The sequence below is a fragment of the Erpetoichthys calabaricus genome, chromosome 17 (genome assembly GCF_900747795.2).
Source record: "Erpetoichthys calabaricus chromosome 17, fErpCal1.3, whole genome shotgun sequence".
NCBI classification, from domain to species: Eukaryota; Metazoa; Chordata; class Cladistia; order Polypteriformes; family Polypteridae; genus Erpetoichthys; species Erpetoichthys calabaricus.
Window position 1 is genome coordinate 91,799,525 of NC_041410.2, and position 15,626 is coordinate 91,815,150.

At 42.0% G+C, this 15,626-nt stretch overlaps 1 protein-coding gene across 1 annotated transcript in view; it reads right to left on the bottom strand.

Annotated features, from left to right (window-relative positions):
* The window catches only part of minar1 (membrane integral NOTCH2 associated receptor 1), a 58,714-nt gene that overhangs the window by 22,366 nt on the left and 20,722 nt on the right, over window positions 1–15,626 (bottom strand). The window contains exon 3 of the mRNA XM_028823140.2: window positions 10,192–10,440. Within this exon, the coding sequence (XP_028678973.1) occupies window positions 10,192–10,440 (249 nt within the window). The remainder of the gene's footprint in view (window positions 1–10,191; window positions 10,441–15,626) is intronic.

Genomic DNA, 15,626 nt, shown 5'->3' on the forward strand with positions numbered 1-15,626 from the left:
ATTCGCCTCATTAGAATTCTGGCCGCACGTCTCCCGCCGTGACGTGTCTCGCCTCGATCTCCTCCATCCCAGAAGTGACATCTTTATCAGTTTCCTCGAGGCCAGATTGACTGGCGTGTCGAATCACTGAAGACCTGTTCTTTAAATTACCTTCAGCTAAACTCCCCTGGCTGTGCGCGCCGGACGTGCTCCTTTCGACAAAACGCGCACAAAGAAATCAAAATGCAAATGGACTCCAAGAGCGCGCCGCAGTGCTTAACGGCAAAAGCCGAAGAGCTGGGAAATAAAGCGGAACTCCGACCTAAAGGGGGATTCACGCCGCCTTAACAAAAGCAATCCATTCGCCTGAAATAGGATAAGAACAATGGTTAACATACTATGGTTCATTGAGGAGAGTTCTCGCTCGTTTTATTCATTTTAAATCGAGGAAACCCGTGAGCTTTTACACATTAATGAAGTTCAAAACGATTTCAAAATCGGCTTTTTAAAGCTCTTTTATCATTGAGCACGCTGATCTGATTTTAAATCGGCTTCATAAAGCTCAGGTCAGACTACTGTACTGTGTGTTCTTATGTTGGTCAATGCGATGCGTTACACGATCTGCGTCTGGAGTCACGTGCCGATGACTTTGATTAGTTGCCTGGAAAAGACTAAAAGCAATCACCTCTAATGAGATATCGACCCGCACACCAGCAGCCAGCCTTGTGAGGACGCAGAGCAATAGCAGGCTGCCAGGTTAGGGAAAAATAATTGGCAAGAGCCGGCCGAGGAGGAAACAAAAGGAGATGGCGGAGGGGGAAACAACTGACTGGTGGGAAATAAAAGGGCTGGCGGATGGAGATTTACTGTACAAGGCAGCCAGCCATTCACAACACTTACATAATCCAAACAGATACGAGAGAGTGGAGACGGACTCGGAGGACTTGCCATAGCCATGACGGGGCGGGGATAAAGGAGCGCAGACTGTCAAGAGCAGGATCGGGGGCTGCCTTGGGGGATAGATAGATAGATAGATAGATAGATAGATAGATAGATAGATAGATAGATAGATAGATAGATAGATAGATAGATAGATAGATAGATAGATGTGTAAGGCACTACATAACAGATAGATAGATAGATAGATAGATAGATAGATAGATAGATAGATAGATAGATAGATAGATAGATAGATAGATAGATAGATAGATAGATAGATAGATGTGTAAGGCACTACATAACAGATAGATAGATAGATAGATAGATAGATAGATAGATAGATAGATAGATAGATAGATAGATAGATAGATAGATAGATAGATAGATAGATAGATAGATGTGAAAGGCACTATATAATAGATAGATAGTTGTGTAAGGTACTACATAACAGACAGATAGATAGATAGATAGATAGATAGATAGATAGATAGATAGATAGATAGATAGATAGATAGATAGATAGATAGATAGATAGATAGATAGATAGATAGATAGATAGATAGATGTGAAAGGCACTATATAATAGATAGATAGTTGTGTAAGGCACTACATAACAGATAGATAGATAGATAGATAGATAGATAGATAGATAGATAGATAGATAGATAGATAGATAGATAGATAGATAGATAGATGTGAAAGGCACTATATAATAGATAGATAGTTGTGTAAGGTACTACATAACAGACAGATAGATAGATAGATAGATAGATAGATAGATAGATAGATAGATAGATAGATAGATAGATAGATAGATAGATAGATAGATAGATAGATAGATAGATAGATGCGAAAGGCACTATATAATAGATAGATAGTTGTGTAAGGTACTACATAACAGACAGATAGATAGATAGATAGATAGATAGATAGATAGATAGATAGATAGATAGATAGATAGATAGATAGATAGATAGATAGATAGATAGATAGTGTAGTAGGCAAGATTAAAAATGTAAATTGACAAGAGAGGCATTTTTTTATAGATAGATGCGGTATGTGGTGGTCTCCATGATAGATATGGAGCCTAGTCACTGATGCAGAGGCTTTTCCTTGGGAATCGCAGCATCACCTGGATGAGGCAGCACAAAGTTCATGTCTAGCACAGCATTTTCCAGGAATAAATAAGCAGGATGTGGAGAATTGCAGATCTCCAGAGATAACCTTTGCACGGCTCACATGGAAAGCTGAAAATGGCTTTTTCAGTACAGGGTGGGCCGCCGTGTTTGTTTCCATCTGATGTGGTGATGTTAAGGCAGAGTCGGCTGGCCCTGTTAAGGGGACATTTAGGGTTCACGAAGCATACGTTTATTTTTCACCATTGTAGCAAAAACATGCATTGCTAAGTGAACCATTACTTATACATTTTGTAAAAAGTCTCCTCTTGTGATTTAAAATGGCGGCCTAAGAGACAGCAGAAGAAAACTTTACCAAATACATGAACATTGAATCCAAAAATGTTCCCAAATATCAATCCATCTCCTCAGAGAGCTCAGATCAGAAACTGTGTCGCCATGTTTAACTTACATACAGTATATTAATCCTCTGTATGCACAGGTCCCATTCCTGTGGCTTCGCCTATCCTCCATTACTAAAATGTAACCCATTTTGCGATGCCTGCTCTCTAATCACGACTATGCCCACCATCACAGAGTGACACCGAGTGATAACAGCTCTGCGATGCCCTCATGTGACCCGTGTGTCACGGTGACCTGATCCGTGTTTGCTTACAGCAGGTATATCTGTGAACTTGGACCTTTTAACCCACCCATGACCTCCGTAACTCCGCCCATCAACCACAATGGTGTCTCCGGCAACAGGATAATTTGTCTAAAATGTTTCATGTAACGTTGTTTCACTGTAAGTACTATGCTCATTGCTATATTTTATTTATTTGTACTTAGTTTATGTTTGGCTGTTCTGTTCTTTGCTGAGGTGTCTTTTAATGTTATGTCGTAGTCTCTTTATAAAACCTTCTGTTTCTGTCTTGGGACAATAAGATTAAATTGAATTGAATTGCGTATACAAAATGGTGGTGTAATGAGTCCAAAATAAAATGGCGACTTAGCACTGATGTGTGAATTTGATAAGATAAACAGATTTCTTGCTCGAAATAAACTTCAAAAAAACGCCTCTTCATTGGGAAGAAACACGACTTTTCCCTGATGGCAACACGAAATAGATGATCTACACATCTCCGACTTAAAGTTTAAAGCAAAACAATATACATTCGATCTCTTTTCGCTGTTCTTTTATTTCACTGAGTAATAATTTCCATTTGTTTGCTCTCATGCAATCTTTACTATCATTTTTTTGAGACTTTCGAATTGTCTTACTTTCATTATCTCTAACTTGCCCTGCATGTCTACTGCACCAACGTTTCTGAATTCTTTACGACGTTCTATTTTGTCATCTACTCTTTGTCTTTTATTTCCGGCCCCGGGCCCCGTGGTTAAATCTCTTGGCACAAAGTCTTATCTCGCGGGACATGAAAGTGTCTCTCTGAGAAAGTCACGTCTCGCCCCAGGATTTTTTTATTATAACAGGGAGATGCAAATTCAAGAACTTTCAACAGCAAATGAAATGAAATGAATAATATATTGAACAATTATTATAAAAGTAAAGCTGAATAAATCGGACTCTGCAGCTGCATAAATAAAAGCTAAAGTACCCCTTTTAGTGGAAATAGCCCAAAAGTTGATAGAAATCTACATGTTGTACCTAATAATTGTAGGCACAGTTTGGTTGACCGAAGTAAAAGCGTATTCAAGTTATCATGTTTACATACACAGGCACACACACACAGACATAATTCCAAAAATGGTATTTTCAGATTCAGGGATGCCTAAAACATCGAGATTCATCAAAATCTTGAGGTCGAATTTTTGGATGATTGCAGTAGTTTCCCTACGAGAAAGTAAATCGGACTCAGGGAGGATTAAACATCGAGATTCATCAAAATCTCGAGGTCGATTTTTTTGGACAATTGCAGTAGTTTCCCTACCGGAAAGTAAATCGGACTCAGGGAAGACTAAAACATTGAGATTCATCAAAATCCATCCATCCATCCATTATCCAACCCGCTATATCCTAACTACAGGGTCACGGGGGTCTGCTGGAGCCAATCCCAGCCAACACAGGGCGCAAGGCAGGAAACAAACCCCAGGCAGGGCGCCAGCCCACCGCAATTCATTAAAATCTCAAAGTCGAATTTTTGGACGATTGCAGTAGTTTCCCTACGAAAAAGTAAATCGGACTCAGGGAGGTCTAAAACATCGAGATTCATCAAAATCTCGAGGTCGAATTTTTGGATGATTGCAGTAGTTTCCCTACGAGAAAGTAAATCGGACTCAGGGAAGACTAAAACATTGAGATTCATCAAAATCCATCCATCCATCCATCCATTATCCAACCCATTATATCCTATGTACAGGGTCACGGGGGTCTGCTGGAGCCAATCCCAGCCAACACAGGGCTGGAAACAAACCCCGGGACGGGCGCCAGCCCACCGCAGTTCATCAAAATCTCGAGGTCGAATTTTTGGACAATTGCAGTAGTTTCCCTACGAAAAAGTAAATCGGACTCAGGGAGAATTAAACATTGAGATTCATCAAAATCTCAAGATCGAATTTTTGGTTGATTGCAGTAGTTTCCCTATGAAATAGAAATTCAGTAAAAATTAATAAAATATTTATAATTGATTACAATGAAAATTAATAAAATAAAAATATAAAAAAAAAAAAGAAAAAGAAATTCAGACTAAGGGAGGATTAAACATCGAGATTCATCAAAATCTCGAGGTCGAATTTTTGGATGATTGCAGTAGTTTCCCTATGAGAAAGTAAATCGGACTAAGGGAGGACTAAAACATCGAGATTCATCATAATCCATCCATCCATTATCCAACCCGCTATATCCAAACTACAGGGTCACGGGGGTCTGCTGGAGCCAATCCCAGCCAACACAGGGCTGGAAACAAACCCCGGGACAGGCGCCAGCCCACCGCAGTTCATCAAAATCTCGAGGTCGAATTTTTGAACGATTGCAGTATTTTCCCTACGGGAAAGTAAGTCGACTCAGGGAGGACTAAAACATCGAGATTAATCAAAATCTCGATGTTGAATTTTTGGACGATTGCAGTAGTTTCCCTACGGGAAAGTAAGTCGACTCAGGGAGGACTAAAACATCGAGATTAATCAAAATCTCGATGTTGAATTTTTGGACGATTGCAGTAGTTTCCCTATGAGAAAGCAAATCAGACTCAGAGAGGATTTAAATGTCGGGATTCATCAAAATCTGGAAATAGAATTTTTGGAGGATTGCAGTATGTAAATTCACATTCTTATTACATCGCGGTTTGTCTCCTCACTCATAAGATGAAAGGCACTTTCTTGAAAGCAACATCTTGAAGTGAGTCATCCATCCATCCATCCATTTTCCAACCCGCTGAATCCGAACACAGGGTCACGGGGGTCTGCTGGAGCCAATCCCAGCCAACACAGGGCACAAGGCAGGGAACCAATCCTGGGCAGGGTGCCAGTGGCTGCTAATCCGTCGCGTCCGCTAGCACGCCGTGTCGATTGATGAAGTCCACTTGCCGGCTTGCCTCCCATGGATCGACGTCTGTGTACTCCTCCCAGGGCTGACGTTGCCTTAGGCGTGTCGGCTACACGAGCGAGTTCAGCACGACGATCAGCTGATACAGGTGCCTGTCTTTCATTTTCGATTTCCAGCTCATCTGCATCAAAATGGGAGTTCGACAAGTGTCTGTGTACGCCTCCCGGGAGGCGAATGTTGCCATAGGCGGCACAATCAGCTGATGCAGGTACCTGACTTTCATTTTCGGGTCTCCAGATCACTTGCATCAAAATCAGAGTTTGCTAAGTCAGAGACTGATTCCAATAAATAAATAAAAAGGACGCACGGAGTATTCTGCTTTGCACGTTCGTTTCACTCCCTCGCCCGATGTCGAGATGCCATTCTAGGCGTTGTTTTCTCTTTGCTATTCACACACACATGCAGGGATGCAACATGAAGTCAATGAGTCTATCAGTCCTCCCAGCAAAGAGGGTCCCGTCCGCCTTTAGCGTAACGGCGAGTTTTATCATCGTTTACAGCTTTTATCGTCGTCAACCCTTTGTGTCGACCAAAGTCGACATTCGCCCAAAGAGAGTTAAAGAATGTCTCCTTTGTGTCTACAATACCATAGCAGAACATTTCTAGGTTTCCAAAGTACCCGGTGTGGTTTGGGTATATTTGTAGAATGGATTAAGGAAAAAGGGAAAAAGTTTCTAAATGGTGGCCCTGTTACTTTTGCTAGCTGTCCCATCTGTCATCCACAAGGCCTCTCTGTCGATGTCTTTGCTCTTGTGAATGGAGAATTTATTCTTTTTGGGTCCGCTTGGATTCCAGAATTGCGGTAACTCTTTGCTGGTTTGTTACCACAGACGCTGTCATGAAGCAGCACTGCTTCCAGTAAGTCCAGTATGTTAGCAACCACTACAGTCATGTGCGACTCATCCTCTTAGTTCAAGATGGACGGTACATAAGGCTTAAATCTATATTGTAAAAGTCAATGTGTCTATGTATGTATGTTCCAGCATCACTTCTGAACAGCTGGAGCGATTTTCATGAAACTTGGTAGGCTACACACGTTTCTCACTGGTCGACTTAAAATACTGTAGGATTAAATCAACCCTAACCCACCGACTTGTGGGTATGGTGGAATGGTGATCTCACCCTCATGTATGCATGTTATCATCCAGTTGACACTCAGAACAACCACCAGAGGGCGAACTGGAGGTGGCTGCCAGCTTTCTTTGCTTTCTTTGCCAGCTTTGACTTGCCTCCAATGTTTGAGCGCCACCACCGCGCCCGCCTGTTGCTTTTGAAATTAGAATTAGCCAGTTCTGAGCGTCAACTGAATGATAACATACATACAAGACCGCAAGACAAGCACATTAGTGAGTCTTCACTGTTTGCTAATTTATTTTTATTTTTAAAGTTGTGGGTTTTTTTTTTAATTATATTTTTCTCAATTGCAAAACAAACACTTTATATTCCTCCCAGGCAATGCTGGGTATTTCAGCTAGTTATGAATAAAAACTGACAAAGCAGGAAGGAACCCATTTGTGTTGCACTCTCGATCAGGCCTCACCCAACAACCCACCCTGTAAAAGCACACAGTTCTCCATTTTATATTACAATTGACAGAAGCAAGTTTGTTTGATTTGGCCCCGGTTTTATACCGGATGCCCTTCCTGACACAACCCTTGCCAATTTACCCAGGCTTGGGACTGAAAGAAGAAGAAGACAGAAGCAGCACGTGACATTGATCCACTAAGTCATGTCAAGCTCTGGTCATTTTGTCTGCTAGTTTGGCGTCAGTCTGGTTGACTGTTTCACTTGCTCTTAGCCAGCAGGTGGCACTGGTGTGCAAACTGTAGCACACAGGAGAAGAAAAAAAAAAAGAAAAACAAAGGGACCCCTGGGGTCAAACCTTTGGGTTCCAAACCAGCTTACCTTGTCTGTATGGTCCTAGAGAGTAAATTTGCAAAGGGTGCAGGATTGTAATACTTGCTTTGTGCCAGCAGGGGCACTGGTGGGCAAATTATAGCACACAAGGATAAACAAAAAAAATAACAAAAACACAAAACAGAAAAGAAAAGCACTGGGTCCCTCAGGGTCAATATTTTGGGCTCCAAAGTAGTCTGTCTAATCCATATGGTCCTAGAGAGCAACTATGCAAAATCTGCTCCATGTTAGTCAGAAGGTGTAGGATTGTAATACTTGCTATGAGCCAGTAGGTGGCACTGGTGTCTAAATTGTAGCACCAGGGACACCAAAAAATAATAATAACAAAACAACAAAAAAGAAAAGCACCGGGTCCCTCGGGGTCACTATTTTGGGCTCCAAAGTAGTCTATCTTGTCCATATGATCCTAGAGAGCAACTATACAAAATTCGCTCCAGATAAGTCAAAGGGTGTAGTATTGTAATACTTGCTCTGAGCCAACAGGTGGCATTGGTATGCAAACTGTAGCACCCAGGGAAAAGAAAAATCACTGGGTCCCTCAGGGCCAAGTTTTTGGGCACCAAAATAATTTATCTTGTCTACATGGTCCTAAATAATAAATATGCAAAATTTGGTCCAGCTCAGTCAAAGGGTGTAGGGTTGTAATACTTGGTTTGAGCCAACAGGTGGCACTGGTGTCCAAACTGTAGCACCAAGGACAACAAAAAATAATAATAACAAAAACAACAAAAAAGAAAAGCACTGGGTCCCTCAGGGTTAATATTTTGGGCTCCAAAGTAGTTTGTCTTGTCCATATGGTCCTAGAGAGCAACTATGCAAAATCTGCTCCATGAAGGTGTAGGATTGTAATACTTGCTATGAGCCAGTAGGTGGCACTGGTGTCTAAATTGTAGCACCAGGGACAACAAAAAATAATAATAACAAAAACAACAAAAAAGAAAAGCACCGGGTCCCTCAGGGTCAATATTTTGGGCTCTAAAGTAGTCTATCTAATTCATATGGCCCTAGAGAGCAACTATGCAAAATCTGCTCCAGATCAGTCAAAAGATATAGGATTGCAATACTGCACTGAGCCAACAGGTGGCACTGGTGTGCAAAGTGTAGTACACAGGGGGGGGAAAAACACAGGGACTCCCAGGGTCTAAATTTTGGGTTCCAAAGTAGTTTGTCTTAGAGAGTAAATATGCAAAATCTGGTCCATGTTAGTCAGAAGGTGTAGGATTGTAATACTTGCTATGAGCCAGTAGGTGGCACTGGTGTCTAAATTGTAGCACCAGGGACACCAAAAAATAATAATAACAAAAACAACAAAAAAAGAAAAGCACCGGGTCCCTCAGGGTCACTATTTTGGGCTCCAAAGTAGTCTATTTTGTCCATATGATCCTAGAGAGCAACTGTGCAAAATTCGCTCCAGATAAGTCAAAGGGTGTAGTATTGTAATACTTGCTCTGAGCCAACAGGTGGCATTGGTATGCAAACTGTAGCACCCAGGGAAAAGAAAAATCACTGGGTCCCTCAGGGTCAAGTTTTTGGACACCAAAGTAATTTATCTTGTCCACATGGTCCTAAATAATAAATATGCAAAATTTTGTCCAGCTCAGTCAAAGGGTGTAGGGTTGTAATACTTGGTTTGAGCCAACAGGTGGCACTGGTGTCCAAACTGTAGCACCAAGGACAACAAAAAATAATAATAACAAAAACAACAAAAAAGAAAAGCACCGGGTCCCTCAGGGTCAATATTTTGGGCTCCAAAGTAGTCTGTCTGGTCTATATGGTCCTAGAAAGCAACTATGCAAAATCCGCTCTAGATGAGTCAAAAGATATAGGATTGTAATACTGCCCTGAGCCAAAAGGTTGCACTGGTGTAAAAATAAGGTAAAGGTAAAAATAAACACACAGGTACTTCTAGGGTCTAAATCTTGGGCTCCAAAGTAGTGTATCTTGTCCATATGATCCTAAAGAGTGACTATGCAACATCTGCTCAAGATCAGTCAAATGATTTAGCATTGTAATACTTGCTTTGAGCCAACAGGTGGCACTGGGGTGCAAGTGTAGCACATAAGGAAACAAAAACCTCAGGGACTCTCAGGGTCAAAATGTTTGGTTCTAAACTAGTCTATTGTGACCGTATGGTCCTAGAGAGGAACTATGCAAAATTTGCCAAAGGGTGTAGGCTTGTAATACTTGCTCTGAGCCAGCAGGTGGCACTGGTGTGCAAAGTGTAGCATTCAGTGGGAAAAAAAAAATAAAAATAACACTGGGTCCCTCATGGTCAGAATTTCGGGCTCTAAAGTAGTCTGTCTCGTCCGTATGTCCAAGCAACCAACTATGCAAAGTTTGGTCCAGATTGGTCAAAGTGTGTAGGATTGCATGAGGAACATATAGAGAGACAGTAGTGATATTAATCCTCCCGTACGCTGTTTCTCTACTCGGTATCTGAATGTGGCACTTGGTGCCATTGCTGTATTGCCAGGCTGCACTGCTGCATATAGAAAAGTCATCTCGGATAAAGTAGTATTGGAATCATCTTCTATCATCAGATTGGACGGCCTGCACAGCTTCCACTATCGAAAACCCACAGGCGGGCACAGGCGGGTAGGCGGCCAGTCTCCAGGACTGTCACTTTATTTTTGACATTTCTTTTAACAATGTCTTTAAATTAAATATGTTTTGCCTCACCTGCAGATCCAGCGCTGTTAGCTTCCCCTTGTCGCCTGAGTTTCTTTTATATTCCTCTATGGTCCATGATGGCTGAGGTCGCTTTGTCTCCGACATTTCTGTGAGCCTCATATCCGTGTAGAGTGGGTTTCCCTTCATATGGGATTTGGAGGGGAATGGCTGAGGACTGAAGACCTGCTCTATCAAGTAGGTGTCTTTCGATGGCTTTGGAGTCCTATGCACTTGTGGAATTTCATACTGCCGGTCAGTCTGTGAATAAAGAGAGAAATATTTATTTTTCAAGTTGAGTGTAAATGGCTCACTGTGGAAAAATCGATCGATGTAGTGGAAAACACAAATCTTTCTTATTTATTACACTGAAAGCATTAATGAAGGCAGCTACGGGAGTACGATGTCGCCGATTCTTTTAAAACTGAATATTTTTCAGTTCCTGGAAAGTTGTACATATGCAGGGCCACATTTCATTGATGTCTGCAGATCCCTCTCAAAAGGAAGCGAAAGGAGAATGGAAAGGGAAGGCTGCTGTGCAAAAATCTTTCAGCACCTTCAGTATCAGAAGAGCGTAAGGAGAAGGTTTTGATGACAAAAGGCCATTCAGTCCATAAAGTGATCTCAGATCTTACAAAACCAAAACTCAGGTCTCAATATCAGTCTGGTTTGTTCACAAAAGGCAAACCCACGGTTAACAAAACTCCCAGAATTCCAAAAACAGTACCTCGATGAAACCCAGAAAGTCCATAAACCTGAGAAGCCATCTGAAATCTCAGAAATCCAAAAAACAGAGCAGATACAAAGAAACGTTAGCCAAAAAAAATCAGGAGTGGTCTCCCCTCGACTTTCTCGTATACTCAGTGTAGCAGTAGAGGCGTGTGTCCACCTCTTGAACCTTCAGGTATCACTTCAAACACCAGGTGAAAGTACAAGAATCTTTTATTTTCTTCTTATACCATGCACAAAGCACCCTTCACTCCACACTACTCATATAAACAATAAACACTATAATAATCACAATTCTCTCTCCTCCTTCTCCCAGACACTTAGCCACCCTACCTCCCAGCTCAGCTCATTGTCTGGGCTTTCCCAGAGTCCTTTTATACACCCTGACCCGGAGGTGTTCCTGCCCAACAGTCCACAGTTCCTTATTCCTTCCGGGTCAGGGTAAACAGTCCTTATCTTCAACCTGGAAGCATGTCATCTCTCCTTCTCACATGACCAGGACGTACTTCCAGGTTAGAGGGCACACATGAGTCCACGGGCTTCCCGACAGCGACTCCCAATGGTCCCCAAGGTATCCAGCAGGGCTGTGTATAAAAACTACATAGTCCATGAGGCCCTGCTGGAATTCGGGGTCCGTCCATGCTGTCGGGAGAGCTCCTCCTGGCGGCCTGGGGGTGAGGGCCAGAATAGGAAGCCGGAAATCCACCACATCAGATATGGGGATGGATATTTGAGGAGTAAACCACAAGGCGATGATTATATTTTTATATTCTGTACATTAAAGAACCATCAACAACAAATCAAATCAAATTAATAATATATTGAACAATTATTATAAAAGTAAATTTGAATAAATCAATGCAAGAGAGACGCACGCACGCACACACACACGCGCACGAGAGAGACGCACGCACGCATGCACAAACACGCACACACACACGCACGCGCAAGAGAGAGACGCACGCACACACATGTGTACGAGAGAGACACACACGCACACACACGCGCGCGCATGAGAGACACGCACGCCAGAGAGGGCCAGCCACATAATCCACTGTAATCATGTTTTACAACAAAACAACAGAAAAATTTAACTGAAAAAATGAACTTAGCAACAAAAAAATAGACTACGCTCACGCTCACAACTTGCAGTTCTTGTTGCCGATTGATGCAGTTTTTTTTTTGTTTTTTTTTTGCGGTGGGACGTCGGATAATACAGAATGTTGGATAAGCGAAGGTTGGATAAGCGAGACTCTACTGTACTTTCCCTACAAGAAAGTAAATCGGAGTCACTGAGGTCTAAAATGTCAAGTTTCATCAAAATCTCGAAATCAAAATTTAGGACGATTACAATACTTTCCCCACGATAAAGTAAATCAGACTCAGGGATGACTAAAACATTGAGATTCATTAAAATCTCGAAATCGAAATTTTGGACGATTGTAATACTTTCCCTACGAGAAAGTAAATCAGACTCAGAGAGGTCTAAAATATCAAGATTCATCAAAATCTAGAGGTCAAATTTTTGGATGATTGCAATATTTTCCCTACGATAAAGTAAATCGGACTCAGTGAGGTCTAAAACGTCGAGATTCATCAAAATCTCGAAATCGAAATTTTGGATGATTGCAATACTTTCCCTACGATAAAGTAAATCAGACTCAGGGATGACTAAAACATTGAGATTCATTAAAATCTCGAAATCGAAATTTTGGACGATTGTAATACTTTCCCTACGAGAAAGTAAATCAGACTCAGAGAGGTCTAAAATATCAAGATTCATCAAAATCTAGAGGTCAAATTTTTGGATGATTGCAATATTTTCCCTACGATAAAGTAAATCGGACTCAGTGAGGTCTAAAACGTCGAGATTCATCAAAATCTCGAAATCGAAATTTTGGATGATTGCAATACTTTCCCTACGATAAAGTAAATCAGACTCAGGGATGACTAAAACATTGAGATTCATTAAAATCTCGAAATCAAAATTTTGGACGATTGTAATACTTTCCCTACGAGAAAGTAAATCAGACTCAGAGAGGTCTAAAATATCAAGATTCATCAAAATCTAGAGGTCAAATTTTTGGATGATTGCAATATTTTCCCTACGATAAAGTAAATCGGACTTAGTGAGGTCTAAAACGTCAAGATTCATCAAAATCTCGAAATCGAAATTTTGGATGATTGCAATACTTTCCCTACAAGAAAGTAAATTGGACTCAGGGAGGTCTAAGATGTCGAGATTCATCAAAATCTCGAGGTCGAATTTTTGGACAATTGCAATACCTTCTCTATACTTCGTATACGAGAAAGTACAAGAATGTCTAGGTAGCTCTAAAGGTCCTGGGCCCTAGCAGGATACAAGGTTCCCAAAAAGCACCTTTGCTTCCATAATTCTTAAATGGAAGAAGTTTTGGAACACCTGACCAAACTGATCAGGGACTTGGTAAAAAAGATGACCAAGAATCCAGGGGTCAATCTGGGTGGGCTTTTGTGGAGAAGGGCGAAACTTCAACCATCACTGCTGCACTCCACTGACCTGAGAGTGGTCTGACTGAAGCCTCTCATTAGTCAAACATACACGGTAACCCATTTGGAGTTGGCAAAAATCCACCTCAAGAACTCTTAGACTGTGAGAAACGAGATTCTCTGGTCTGATGAAGCCAACGTTGAACTGTTTGGCCTCAATTCTAAGCAACATGTCTAGTGGAAGCCAGGAACCGCTCTTCACCTGTGCAGTGCCATTCCAACAGTGAAGTAGGTTGGTGGTGGCATCGAGGTGTGGGGTTGGACAGGGGATTAGACACAATTGAGGGAAAGCTAAATGGAGGAAAGAAGAAAGATATCCTTAATGAAAACCTGCTCCAGGTTATTCTGGACCTCAGATTGGACCGAAGGTTCAACTTCCAATAGGATAAAGCAAAAACCATGCAGAAGTGGCTTAGAGACAGGTTGGGAGCATGTGCCGGTAATCGGAAGGTTGCTGGTTCGAATCCTGTAAAACGCCAGAAGAGACTCTACTCCATTGGGCACCTGAGCCAGGCCCTTAACCTGCAATTGCTCCATCCTAGGTATGACATTAATCTGCAAGCAGGTCCTCCAACTTACAGGGATATCTTGGGGGATGTTGGCAGGATTGGCTCTCCAGCCACCGTAAAAAAACCTCACACTATTCCAGTGTGGTGCTGAGGCGTCACCCTCTTCCACTCAGGTCCCAAACCAGGTGGTTTGGAGAAACAACTCTGTGAAAATCCTTGAGTTGCCCAGCCAGATCCTGCACTCATACCCAATCCAAAATATCTGTACACCAGTGGTTTCCATCCAACCTGGCAGAGACTGAGAGGATCTGCAAAGAAGAATGGGCAGGGAATTCCCCAAATCCAGGTGGGTGAAGCTCTGTCACGTCAAACCCAAGAAGATTCCAGGCTGGAATGGCTACCAGAGGGGCTTCAACTAAGTACTGAGCAGATGATCTGATCACTTGTGTCAGTGTAATAATTCATTTGTTTTATTTTTAATAAGTTTGCAAAAATGTCTGAAATCCTGTTTTCACTTTGTCATTCTGGGGTACTGAGTGTTGCTTGATGAGGGGAATTTGAATTGAAATGATTTCAGAACAAGGCTGCAGCATAACAAAATGAGGAGAAACTGAAGGGTTAGGTTAGGGGACAATGCCATAAAGGGAAGCTCTAGCACAGGTTAGGGTTACACTTATATCTGAATGGAAGATGTGAATGGAGTGGCATCCCTTCTGGATTGATTGGTGGTACCATTCCTGGTCAGGAGGACACTGGGAGGCTCTTTTGGGGCCGTCAGTTCTCCAAGAATGTTGGCTGGCAGCAGCCATTTTGACATCCTCGGGGCTACATAGTAGTTACAGTTCAGTTGGGCAGCCATGTTTGGGGTACTTGGGTATTGAGTGTGGGACCTACCAAGGCAAGTAGCTTCCCCTATACCGAAGAAGTGTCAAGGTCCCTTCTGGTGAGCTCCTGCCTGGACATCCACAGGGCAGTGTGACAGTTGTGGTTCCAAAAGTTCCATTTCCCTGTTGGGTACACTGGATGCTACCAGGAGGTGGGAAGTGGTAAGTGAATCCCTAATCCCAGGGTGGTTCTACCTGACCCCAAAGTGTTTTTTGAAGGAAATATTGTGGCTCCAGGAAGTACTCCCAAGTCCGGTTTGAAAAGGAGCCCTCCTACCATCCTAACTGGGAAAGTTGAAGTCGAGAGAAGAAAAGGAGGACAAAGCTGGCCTGGAGAGGAGCAGAGGAGGTAAAGGTTTTAAGAACAAACTGAAAACTGTGGTGATTGGTGACTGAAACCTGTTAACGAAGCAAAATGAAACTAAAAGAAGTCTATTTGCACCTGGTATTGCTGACAGTGCAGTTGTGTCTGGGATTTGGGGGCTTTAGACACCCAAAACGTGGTCACAATGTATACAGAACATTCTGAACTGAGGAATCACCCAGAAACGTTCAAGTGTTTGATAGAAATTGATACTTTGTTCGTTCAAGGTACCATTGAATTGATTTCAAAATACAGCCAAGCATATTTTGCAATGTTGCAAATATCAATTCCTACTTGAAATGACTGATTGATTGATTGATTTATAAATCAATAATATCCTTTACCACCTGCACCACCCTCTGCTGTGGAATATTTTAATATGGAACTCAGCACGTATGGTGAAGTTCTGTATAGGCAGCCGTCAGGCCAAAT